General features: G+C 43.5%; 1 protein-coding gene across 1 annotated transcript in view; it reads left to right on the forward strand.

Annotated features, from left to right (window-relative positions):
• The window catches only part of LOC126108929 (uncharacterized), a 388,250-nt gene that overhangs the window by 354,530 nt on the left and 20,836 nt on the right, over window positions 1-12,884 (forward strand). Inside the window, exon 3 of the mRNA XM_049914299.1 lies at window positions 8,539-9,112. Coding sequence (XP_049770256.1) covers window positions 8,539-9,112 — 574 coding nt within the window. The remainder of the gene's footprint in view (window positions 1-8,538; window positions 9,113-12,884) is intronic.

The following is a 12,884-nucleotide window of genomic DNA, read 5'->3' on the forward strand; positions in this document are numbered from 1 at the left end:
GCTCTTTGTCAACGGCAAGAGAAGCAATAAAACGCGCAAATTTCTTTATTTTGGAATAAATTTGATCAGCGTGATTTAACATAGGCGTTTACCAGAAGATGGCTCCCGAACGACTTCATCGGCTCGTAGATCGGAGGCACAAAGCCATACTGATACGCACAGGATATGCTTAATTCCTATTGGCTAATATATTAAACAGCCAATCAGATCATTTCGAGCACTTGTATACTTCAGGTATTTTTATGTCAGCCAATCAGATTACTGGATGTAATTTAGACTGGAAATCACGTAATTCCAAAACTAAATAAAATTTAATGAAGACAAAATTAGATTCCATTCCGCAACATAAATTACCCCCCCATGAACCATGGACCTTGCCGTTGGTGGGGAGGCTTGCGTGCCTCAGCGATACAGATGGCCGTACCGTAGGTACAACCACAACGGAGGGGTATCTGTTGAGAGGCCAGACAAACATGTGGTTCCTGAAGAGGGGCAGCAGCCTTTTCAGTAGTTGCAGGGGCAACAGTCTGGATGATTGACTGATCTGGCCTTGTAACATTAACCAAAACGGCCTTGCTGTGCTGGTACTGCGAACGGCTGAAAGCAAGGGGAAACTACGGCCGTAATTTTTCCCGAGGACATGCAGCTTTACTGTATGGTTAAATGATGATGGCGTCCTCTTGGGTAAAATATTCCGGAGGTAAAATAGTCCCCCATTCGGATCTCCGGGCGGGGACTACTCAGGAGGACGTCGTTATCAGGAGAAAGAAAACTGGCGTTCTACGGATCGGAGCGTGGAATGTCAGATCCCTTAATCGGGCAGGTAGGTTAGAAAATTTAAAAAGGGAAATGGATAGGTTAAAGTTAGATATAGTGGGAATTAGTGAAGTTCGGTGGCAGGAGGAACAAGACTTTGTCAGGTGATTACAGGGTTATAAATACAAAATCAAATAGGGGTAATGCAGGAGTAGGTTTAACAATGAATAAAAAAATAAGAGTGCAGGTTAGCTACTACAAACAGCATAGTGAACGCATTATTGTGGCCAAGATAGACACAAAGCCCATGCCTACTACAGTAGTACAAGTTTATATGCCAACTACCTCTGCAGATGATGAAGAAATAGATGAAATGTATGACGAGATAAAAGAAATTATTCAGGTAGTGAAGGGAGACGAAAATTTAATAGTCATGGGTGACTGGAATTCATCAGTAGGAAAAGGGAGAGAAGGAAACATAGTAGGTGAATATGGATTGGGGGGAAGGAATGAAAGAGGAAGCCGCCTTGTAGAATTTTGCACAGAGCATAACTTAATCATAGCCAATACTTGGTTCAAGAATCATAAAAGAAGGTTGTATACCTGGAAGAATCCTGGAGATACTAAAAGGTATCAGATAGATTATATAATGGTAAGACAGAGATTTAGGAACCAGGTTTTAAACTGTAAGACATTTCCTGGGGCAGATGTGGATTCTGACCACAATCTATTGGTTATGAACTGCAGATTGAAACTGAAGAAACTGCAAAAAGGTGGGAATTTAAGGAGATGGGACCTGGATAAACTGAAAGAACCAGAGGTTGTAGAGAGTTTCAGGGAGAGCATAAGGGAACAATTGACAGGAATGGGGGAAAGAAATACAGTAGAAGAAGAATGGGTAGCTCTGAGGGATGAAGTAGTGAAGGCAGCAGAGGATCAAGTAGGTAAAAAGACGAGGGCTAATAGAAATCCTTGGGTAACAGAAGAAATATTGAATTTAATTGATGAAAGGAGAAAATATAAAAATGCAGTAAATGAAGCAGGCAAAAAGAAATACAAACGTCTCAAAAATGATATCGACAGGAAGTGCAAAATGGCTAAGCAGGGATGGCTAGAGGACAAATGTAAGGATGTAGAGGCTTGTCTCACTAGGGGTAAGATAGATACTGCCTACAGGAAAATTAGAGAGACCTTTGGAGAGAAGAGAACCACTTGTATGAATATCAAGAGCTCAGATGGCAACCCAGTTCTAAGCAAAGAAGGGAAGGCAGATAGGTGGAAGGAGTATATAGAGGGTTTATACAAGGGCGATGTACTTGATGACAATATTATGGAAATGGAAGAGGATGTAGATGAAGACGAAATGGGAGATAAGATACTGCGTGAAGAGTTTGACAGAGCACTGAAAGACCTGAGTCGAAACAAGGCCCCGGGAGTAGACAACATTCCATTTGAACTACTGATGGCCTCGGGAGAGCCAGTCATGAAAAAACTCTACCATCTGGTGAGCACGATGTATGAGACAGGCGAAATACCCTCAGACTTCAAGAAGAATATAATAATTCCAATCCCAAAGAAAGCAGGTGTTGACAGATGTGAAAATTACCGAACTATCAGTTTAATAAGTCACAGCTGCAAAATACTAACGCGAATTCTTTACAGACGAATGGAAAAACTGGTAGAAGCCGACCTTGGGGAAGATCAGTTTGGATTCCGTAGAAATGTTGGAACACGTGAGGCAATACTGACCTTACGACTTATCTTAGAAGAAAGATTAAGAAAAGGCAAACCTACATTTCTAGCATTTGTAGACTTAGAGAAAGCTTTTGACAATGTTAACTGGAATACTCTCTTTCAAATTCTGAAGGTGGCAGGGGTAAAATACAGGGAGCGAAAGGCTATTTACAGTTTGTACAGAAACCAGACGGCAGTTATAAGAGTCGAGGGGCATGAAAGGGAAGCAGTGGTTGGGAAAGGAGTAAGACAGGGTTGTAGCCTCTCCCCGATGTTATTCAATCTGTATATTGAGCAAGCACTAAAGGAAACAAAAGAAAAATTCGGAGTAGGTATTAAAGTTCATGGAGAAGAAGTAAAAACTTTGAGGTTCGCCGATGACATTGTAATTCTGTCAGAGACAGCAAAGGACTTGGAAGAGCAGTTGAACGGAATGGACAGTGTCTTGAAAGGAGGATATAAGATGAACATCAACAAAAGCAAGACGAGGATAATGGAATGTAGTCAAATTAAGTCGGGTGATGCTGAGGGAATTAGATTAGGAAATGAGAAACTTAAAGTAGTAAAGGAGTTTTGCTATTTAGGGAGTAAAATAACCGATGATGGTCGAAGTAGAGAGGATATAAAATGTAGACTGGCAATGGCAAGGAAAGCGTTTCTCAAGAAGAGGAATTTGTTAACATCGAGTATAGATTTAAGTGTCAGGAAGTCGTTTCTGAAAGTATTTGTATGGAGTGTAGCCATGTATGGAAGTGAAACATGGACGATAACTAGTTTGGACAAGAAGAGAATAGAAGCTTTCGAAATGTGGTGCTACAGAAGAATGCTGAAGATAAGGTGGGTAGATCACGTAACTAATGAGGAGGTATTGAATAGGATTGGGGAGAAGAGAAGTTTGCGGCACAACTTGACTAGAAGAAGGGATCGGTTGGTAGGACATGGTTTGAGGCATCGAGGGATCACAAATTTAGCATTGGAAGGCAGTGTGGAGGGTAAAAATCGTAGAGGGAGACCAAGAGATGAATACACTAAGCAGATTCAGAAGGATGTAGGTTGCAGTAGATACTGGGAGATGAAGAAGCTTGCACAGGATAGAGTAGCATGGAGAGCTGCATCAAACCAGTCTCAGGACTGAAGACCACAACAACAACAACAACATAAATTACTTACAGATTTAATACTCAACGACCCTTCTGGCTGCCTTTTACAAAACCAAAGTCGGCCATACGCCACAAATGCCACTATTGTACAAGAAACTTTATCACACATACATTTACTTAATTTCCATAAAATTTCAACGTATGTCCTCAGACCCTGCAAAACACTTAAACAACCAAAACACGATGAAATAATAATTTTCCAAAGTACTTTCTATTTAGTCAGAAATCTGTGGTAATGAAACTAAAGAAAATTCCAGACAATTAGATCTTATGGACCTGTACTTCTGGTTGTAGTTTCAATTGATGCTATAGATGAACCAATCACAGTCGTCCCTTAGATAAAAATTTATATCTCCGAAAGTACTGAAGTTATTCACCTGAAATCAGCTGTGCCAGCGTGAGAACCAAAATTCTGCTCTCCTCCCAGCTCCGTGGTAAGCTACGCTTTCGATGTGAGATGACAATTCGTAATAATTAGCTACATTGCAAACCCAGAGAGTGGTTGAAAAAGTGTTGATATAGCTGACATGGCCAGTTTCATCTGGTTGTTTCATTAAACTGATAAAACTGACCGAGTGAGTAAACAGTTGACCAGCCACTCACGTCTTGCTGCATCAGTGACCTGCCGTCATCCGTGTACTGCTTGCCGTGGAGTGCATCCTTCGTTGGACCAAACAGACGGAAGTCGGAAGGTGCGAGATGCGGGTTGTTCAGCTCTGAGTGATCCACCGGTCACCTTGAATGAGAGCACGTCCCCACATCGCAGGAGTCACAGCCGTCTGCAGCTGACAGACACGTGGAGGTCGGCCAGATATGCACAACCCTGCTGCGACGATGGCGCTGCTAGGCCAGGCGTTGATCACCAGTAAGCCCTTCTGACGCTGACAGACACCTCGCACTAAGACTCGCGGTGCTTCTGTTCACTGCCAAATCTCCTCAGACATTCTGCAAGCGGATATGAAGATCTCCGATGCTCTGGTTTTCATCCTAAAGAAACTCAGTGACAGCTCTCTGCTTGGGTCGCACCTCCTTTACGGACGCCATTTTGGAGGCTACATACAGTGCTGTCAGCTGTTGGAATTTCATGAAGCTGTAGGGGCTGAAGCGGGAATATTCCACGATGTCTGACAAATTTCGCATTTTTCCAACAGAAATTGGCCGAGAAAAAAGTGTAGCGTTGCAGATCGAACGCCCCCGTAGTTTTATAAGTAGCTCAGTCGGATGATTATGCTTACGTATTTTACTCTGGGTCCTTGATCTTGGTGTGGCTAGGTTCTTCACAATGCCTGTCTTCTTTTCAGCATCTGGTAGCAAGAAATGTGTGTGTTTGAGAATAGCTCCTCTTTAGATTTCTCTCCGAGGTAACTGGAAATTTGTTTAATATCGTTCTCGGCCGAAAACACTAATCTTATTGCTATCTGAGCTGCACAGTGAAGTCGCTACCACAGCCAGGACAGACACACAGCCAAACCAGTTACAGAAGTACTGGCCTGCACGTCAACTGGTTCCGAAAATGACGAAGAGATTAAGGAAATGCTTTTAGAGAGAAAAGAAATTGGTCAGATCGTTAAGCGAGATGAAAACTTGTGATGCGGCACTCGAAATCGATAGTCGGAATACGAAGTGGAAGAAAAGTTGGAGGAGAAAAGAACTGAAGTAAGGGAATGAAAGGGGAAGCTGCCTGGCAGAATTTTGCTTAGAGCACAATTTAACCACTAACAGTTGGTTTGAATCATGAAGACAATTGTGTACGTGTTAGGAGTCAGAATGCACCTCAGTATTTGAGACATACTACATAGTCCTAATATTTACTATTACTTTACAAATGAAATTAATGTGCTCGGATCGAACCTTCTTCTCTCATCGTGAGTCTGGAAGTTGCTAATGTCCATTCCAATCAGCTGGAAATTTATTTCCTGAACCAGAGATTACGAGTTGCAATTTTCATTTTAATCAACAACGTGGAAAGAAGTCCCCTCTTAAGAAAAACTAAGAAAGACATTGTTATCTAACAATCTATCCGGAGTACGATATATTATCTTAGAAATATTGGACCATGGTTGGCTATCTATTCAGAAAATACTGTCTGAAAAACTAGTTTCGTCGATTGTTGGACTATCTCTGGACTAGTTGGTTGGTAAAGACCAGATGCCATCAGACATTTGGAATTACAGTGGAAGGCCCCATCACATCGAAAACGCCTCTGAGGGGTGGAAGAAAGTGATAACATTAATATCAAAAGCTCAGTCAAATGTTTTCTCATTAATAAAAAACCTTCGAGAGGGCGTAGAGTGCTTTTGCTGATTAATTTCTAATTCGGATGGAAAAAGAATAAGGAACTCTGCAATTCATACTGATGAGACGACTGTAATGATTCCAAATTGATGGCACCGTGAAATCATTTCTGACTTGTGTGACCCACACACAGAAATTACACTGTAGAAGGAAACATCACCACCATTGGAAATTGTATCAATATTGAAAAGTAGTTTAATGCACGTCGTACTCATTGGAAACCTTGTAAACAACTTTAATGATGGACGAAATGAGACCACTTCCTCACGGTTTTCCTGGGAAAAGACACACAGACAGCTAAATACCTGTTGTAATTTCTGGAACATTCGATAATGGAAGACAGGTACCTTAAAGGTAATGCCTCTTCTAGGGCACCATCACGGCACTCCTATTGAGAGAGACTCCATGAAGAAAAACCTGTGTGGGTGGACAGCAAACAGAAAACCGGTGCAGAAGACACAAATGACAAGCAGCCACATCCACTCATTCGCCCTCTGTCTGCAGACCTGCTGCGGACCACTGCACGGTGTGTGGTCGAACCACTGTCCTCCCGAATGTGAGCCCAGAGTGTCTCACCGCCGCGCCCTGCATATCCAGTCCACTACTTGAGTTTCACACACGTTTCTCTGTCGGTTACTTGGCGCAGACACGCACGAAGATTGTGTCTCCAAAATATGCTGAAGGTGATCGGGACCATGGCTCTCTGTCTACTAATAATTCAGACACGATCCTGCTCAGTATCTTGGCAAAGAAAACTCTTTGAGTGAAAGAATCTGCGAAAGCTCAGTGTAAACTACAGTCGCGTTGCGAGTATCACAATAAAGTAGAATACTACACCACTGATCTCGGCATATATTAAAGATTTATAAGACAATGACGTCTGTTTCGTAGACGAGGAACATGTCGATGCTCGATGACTGTATGGAAATGTAAACGGCTTTACAGCTTTTACCACTTCGTTCATTGACATGCAGCAGCACTTGGATGTAGGAAAATACCGTAACAATACCTGTAAACAACAGTAAAAAGCCGTTCATTATGCGATTACAACGCCAAGTTTTGAGCCTATAACGTTGAGTGGATACTTGGTATGGGGAGGCGAAAAAAACCAAAAAGCGATATAAAACGGAAGCAAATGTACAACTAACTAATGAGGGATGGGAAAGGAAGACTTGGGTTGGTCGGGTGGCTTCCAGAAGCCTGCAGTGCACGTGTTGGCCTGCGACCCTGCGCTGACCTCTGGCGCTACGCTCTGTGCAGCACTGCCTCGAAGTCTCCATCCACTTCGAGCGGCCGCCACAGAAGCCTTGGCACGAATTCTTAGGCGCTCTCCTGGCACCGTAATGGCCCGGCAGACGTCTTACGCTGGTGGAATGGAGATGCTGATTCGGCACGTTTCGAAAAAAGTGGACGCCGTGCTCGCGAAACCCAATTGTCTGAATTTAGGAAACCAGCTACACTGTAGTGTGTGGAACTATTTCACTGACTCCGTCGTTTGCCCCCTCATACGACCAGGAGAGTCAAGAGTGTTGTTGGAGCTGTGATGGAGCTTACTTTGGTTTAGCCATGACGTATCTATCATCTAATAAGTATCCGAACGTTCTGTGGGGCAAAGATGCTATACAAACATGTCCACGCCAGAAGGAGATGCAAATATATATTTGTGCGAAAGTTCCACAACACATGTTCTGGAAATGGAGCCAACGAGTTTCATTCCTAAACTGCTCAACCTGGAAATACCTGGGTACACCATAGCTTGCAACATTCGGATAAAATGGCGACATGATTTACGATAGTATTATGCAGCATTCTTTACCACGGAGGTGGGCGCTGCATCTTTTTCTGAAGAAACAAGACGCAGATATCAATCTGTTCAAAGGAGAGTTAAACATACCAATGAATTTAGACTTACAGTGGTTCAAAACGGCTCAAATGGCTCTGAGCTGTATGGGACTTAACATCGGAGGTCATCAGTCCAATAGAACCTATAACTACTTAAACCTAACTAACCTAAGGACATCACACACACCCATGCCCAAGGCAGGATTCGAACCTGTGACCGTAGCAGGCGCGCGGTTCCGGATTTAAGCGCCTAGAACCACTCGGCCACGATGGCCTGCCAAGTTTAATCGTGCCTACCCTGAGACATTCACCAAGGAAACTGATTTCTGCATTACATGTACATTGCTTCTGATGTGTCACTGATCTGTGGAACCTGAGATAAGGAGGAAGAAAATTTTTCTCAGAGGTGCCACGAGCTTAGATTTAAATATAAGTCCTGTAACTTTAGTGCTGAAGGAAGTTTGTTGCTTTGCCATTTTTTTGCTATGACATATATAAACCATCTTTTGACTGAGAACAATAACATTTTTAGAAGGTGAAAGCAGTCTATCATAGTACCACGCTGGTAGTTACAAACCTTAGGTGATCACGAAGCAGTACGGACCATTGTCATTTGAAGGAAACTGGTGACGTTGCATTTGATTTAGGGTGGACAACACTTCAACAGCTGTTGTTTCATGCAGGTATGCATGCGCCTCGTACAAGTGTTGAGGGTGCAGTGTGAGGGCTGCTCAGTGGCACTGTGTTTCAGGACCACCCACCATGTCGGCAGTTACGGAGGTTCAGAACACCACAACCGAGGCCCTGGCCGCCCTGCTAGACGGGGGTGAAGGCGCCCTGGTGACGCTCGTGGCGGGCGAGACGAGGGTGGCGGCTCACAGGGCCGTGTTGGCAGCCGCGAGCCCCGTGTTCGCAGCGATGTTCGCGCACGGCATGCTGGAGGCCAGCTGCGGCCAGGTGAGGATCGACGACGTGGAGGGCCCGGTGCTGAGGCTCCTGGTGGCCTACACGTATACCCTGCAGGCCCCCCAGCTGCCCGACACGGCCGCCCAGCTGCTCTCGGCGGCCGACAAGTACGGCTTGTCGGGCCTGAAGGCTGCCTGCGAGCGGCAGCTGATCTCGCAGTTGGCCGTCGAGACCGCAGCGGCGACGGCCGTCAGGGCAGTGAGGCACTCGTGCCCGGACGCCACCAGGGCTGCCGTCGCCTTCATAAAGCACCACCCGCAGGTGATGGCCACGTGGGGCTGGGCAGACGCTGTGCTCGACTACCCACAAGAAGTCAACAAAGTCACCCGTCTGCTCGGTGAGCCACCAGCAGAAGCCAGGTAAGCACGATTCCATTTTTGGCAGTGCTAGTGTGAATTTGACGTCGTCCTTGCTTTGTTCGTCGTGGGTTGCTTTGTTGCCTACGTTGCATAGCACCGTAACGTCATCTACTTACTGATAGTCGGTCACGATGCTAAGTCTCTCGCTGTTTACACTTCTACTGCTTCTTATCAATTTTGCCTTTCTCTTATTTACTCTCATTCCATATTCTGTACTCATTACACTGTTCATTCCATTCAACAAACCATGTAATTGTTCTTCACTGTCACTGAGGGAATCAGTCATCAGCAAATCGTATATCGTTTCACCCTGAATTTTAATTCCACTCTTCAGTCTTTCCATTATTTCCGTCATCGCTTCTTCGGTATATAGATCGAACAGTAGAGGCGAAAGATTACATCCCAATCTGACACCTTTTTTAACCCGAATACTTCGCTCTTCGTCTTCCACTCTTATTTTACCTTTTTGCCTCTTGTACATATTGCAAATTACTCGACTTCTCCTGTGGCTTACCCGTATTTTTCTCAGAATTTCAAACATCTTGCAACATTTGATATTGCCGAACGCTTTCGCCAGGACCACAAATCCTATGAATGTTACGGAACGTCAATTTTCTTTTCCGTTCTCCTGTGTATTATCCTTCTTAGCAACTGGGATGCTAGAGCTGTTAAGCTGATTGTGCGATAATTCTCACACTTCTCTGCTCTTGCAGTCTCCCAAATCGTGATGATTATATTTCTCTCTCTGTCAGATTGTATATTGCCAGACTCATACATTCTACACACCAGTGAGAATAGACCTTTTGCCACCTCCTCCAATGATTCTAGAACTTGTGATTGAATGTTGTCTATACCTTATGCCTTCTTTGATCTTAAATTTTCCAAAGCGCTTTTAAAATCTGATTCTAATCACCAATATTTTCCATACCGACTCCTGCTTGTTCTTCTGTCACGCCATCGGACAAGTTGTTCCAATCAGAGAGGCCTTCAGTGTACTCTTTCCAACTATCCGATCTCACCTCTGTATTTAACACTGGAATTCCCATTGTGCTCTTAATGTTACCACGCTTGCTTTTAATTCCGTTGAAGATTGCTTTGACTTTTCTATATGCTGCGTCAGTTGTCCCAAGGATCATTTATTCTTTGATTTCTTCACATTTTTCGTGCAGCCATTTCACGTTAGCTTCTCTGCACTTCCTAGTCATTTCATCCTTAAGTGACATATTTCTCAATTACTGAATTTTCCTGAATATTCTTGAATTTCTTTCTTTGATTGATCAACTAAAGGTTTTCCTGTATTTTCCATGGTTTCTTCACAGTTAGCTTCTTTGTACCTACGTTTTTCTTTCCAACTATTGAGCTGTTAATTATCGCAGTATCTGTAGCCTCAGAGAACATAAATCTCATCTCTTCTTTCCTTAGTACTACTGTATTCCACTTCTTTGTACACCGATTGCTCCTGACCAGTCTCGTAAAATTCAGCCTACTCTTCATCACTGCTAAATTGTTATGAGTCTAAATCTACTCCTGGGTTTGCTGTACTGTCCAGTATCTGATTTCAAAATCTGACTTTAAACCTCCCATGTTTCAGTCCTTTCCCAAGTATACCCCCTTGTCTTGAATAGACTATACCAGCTACTACTAGGATAAATTTACTATAGAACTTAACTAGCCTTACTTCTCTCCTATTCCTATTGTCAAGTACATATTCTCGTGTAACCCTTTCTTCTACTCCTTCCCCTACAGTTGTGTTTCAATCCCTCCATGACTATTACATATGTACCAAATTACGTCTTCAATATCCTCATACTTTCTCTCTCTTCACCTTCAACTTGCGACGTCATCATGTATACCTGAACTATGGATGTTGTTGGTTTGCTTTCGATTCTCACGAGAACATCTATACTCATCCGTTCACAGTATCTCACTTTCTGCCCTGCCTTTCTATTGATACTGAATCCTACTCATGTTATCTGCTGCTGTTGCTACTACCCTATTCTCATGTGGCCAGAAATCCTTCCTTTTCCCTTTCCTTTTCCCTTTCCTTTTCCCTTTCCCCTTTCCCCTTTCCCCTTTCCCCTTTCCCCTTTCCCCTTTCCCCTTTCCCCTTTCCCCTTTCCCCTTTCCCCTTTCCCCTTTCCCTTTCCCCTTTCCCTTTCCCCTTTTCTTTCCGCGTCACTGACACACACTACAGCTAGATACGTCCTCAGCATTTCCCTTTTCTTATTTTCTAGCTTCCCAACCACATACAAATTCCTTACTTTCCACATGACGACTCGTAGAACGTTATCCTTTCGTTGATAACTCAACTTTTTTCTCATGGTCACCTCCCCCTTGGGCCTCCTTGCCTGGAGGTTTGAATGGGGGACTAGTCTTGCCAATGGAGTCTGTACAGCACAGACTTATTGAATCACATGCCTCATTGACGGACGTTATGTATCTTTAAGCAGTGGTTTACATTGCCTTCTGTATCCTCACGTTGTTGATCATTGCCAATTCTTCCTCATTTAGGGGCAGTTTCAGACCTCAAGGGAAAGAGTGTGCCCTGAACCTCTGTCGGCCCTCCGCCCTCTTTGGAAAGGCTGTTGGCTGAAAGAGGGTGACACCTTATGCTGGAAGTCTTCAGACACCAATGCTGATGATTCTTATTCAAAATTTAAGTGATTGTGAGGTTCAAACCCGGGACTGAGGACTTTCCTGATTACTAAAAAAGACGCTACCCCTAGGTGACTGGCACCAAAGAGCAGGGTATGACTCCCTGAGATATCCAGTAAAGCAGGAGCTATGAGCGCTGGGGCTACTCATGCACACTGGGGGCAAACAAGAAGAGAATAATCCAGCCAGCACAATAATATTGTCACACTCAATGCTGTGCTTTACAATCACATTTCCTTCTTGTCTCTGTTCAGCTATCGCCCTGAATGTTTTCCGTGCATTCCCTTTCACTAAACAGAGAGGCAATCTCTGCCCCCCCCTGGTCTTGTTTGAAGTTCCCTGTGGCGTCACCAGAGGTCGTCCAGGGAATCCTATCAGGTTTCCTGCTACTGGCATACAGCAGATTATATTTGCTGTCCACCTACAGGTGTAAGACATATCTCCCACAACGTCAGTATTGATGTGACGTTTTCATCCAGCTATCGTTTGTTGCCTCTGTCTCTCGGATACATATGCTCCATACAAGTCTATTTTGTTTCCTTTTCAATTAAAAAAAAATCCATATTCAATAGACTACAGGTTACTTCACAAGTTGTAAATATTGTCCATCATATAAAAATTGCATACACTGCGTAATCCATTTTTTTCTTTTAATGGTGGCCTCTACTGCAAACTGCTCAACACGAAAATTGTTGTTTAAGAAACACATCACCACTGCTCTCTTTTCAATGAATCGAATTGTAGAGACATTACACACATATGTACAGTTCTATTTGCTTTACTCAAATGCAGATTTTGAATATACTCCTGATAACTTTTATAGCATAGCTCTTGTAATTCTTGTCCATCTTCGTCATTCCCTCAGGCTTCACATAAAACAGCGCCTGCATATCCATGACCATATAGTTTCAACAGTAAGTTGATATTCCAACTTATCAGTTTGTTTCTCTATCGCTGGATCTCTCTCTCTCTCTCTCTCTCTCTCTCTCTCTCTCTCTCTCTCTCTCTCTCTCTCTCTCTCTCCCTCCAGTGATATAATTCAGCATCCATATATCAGTTTTCAAATTACCTCACAACCAAAAGTAGCAGCCAGTTGACTTTCACTGCTTCTAAATTC

This window comes from Schistocerca cancellata, chromosome 11, assembly GCF_023864275.1.
Source record: "Schistocerca cancellata isolate TAMUIC-IGC-003103 chromosome 11, iqSchCanc2.1, whole genome shotgun sequence".
Lineage (NCBI taxonomy): Eukaryota > Metazoa > Arthropoda > Insecta > Orthoptera > Acrididae > Schistocerca > Schistocerca cancellata.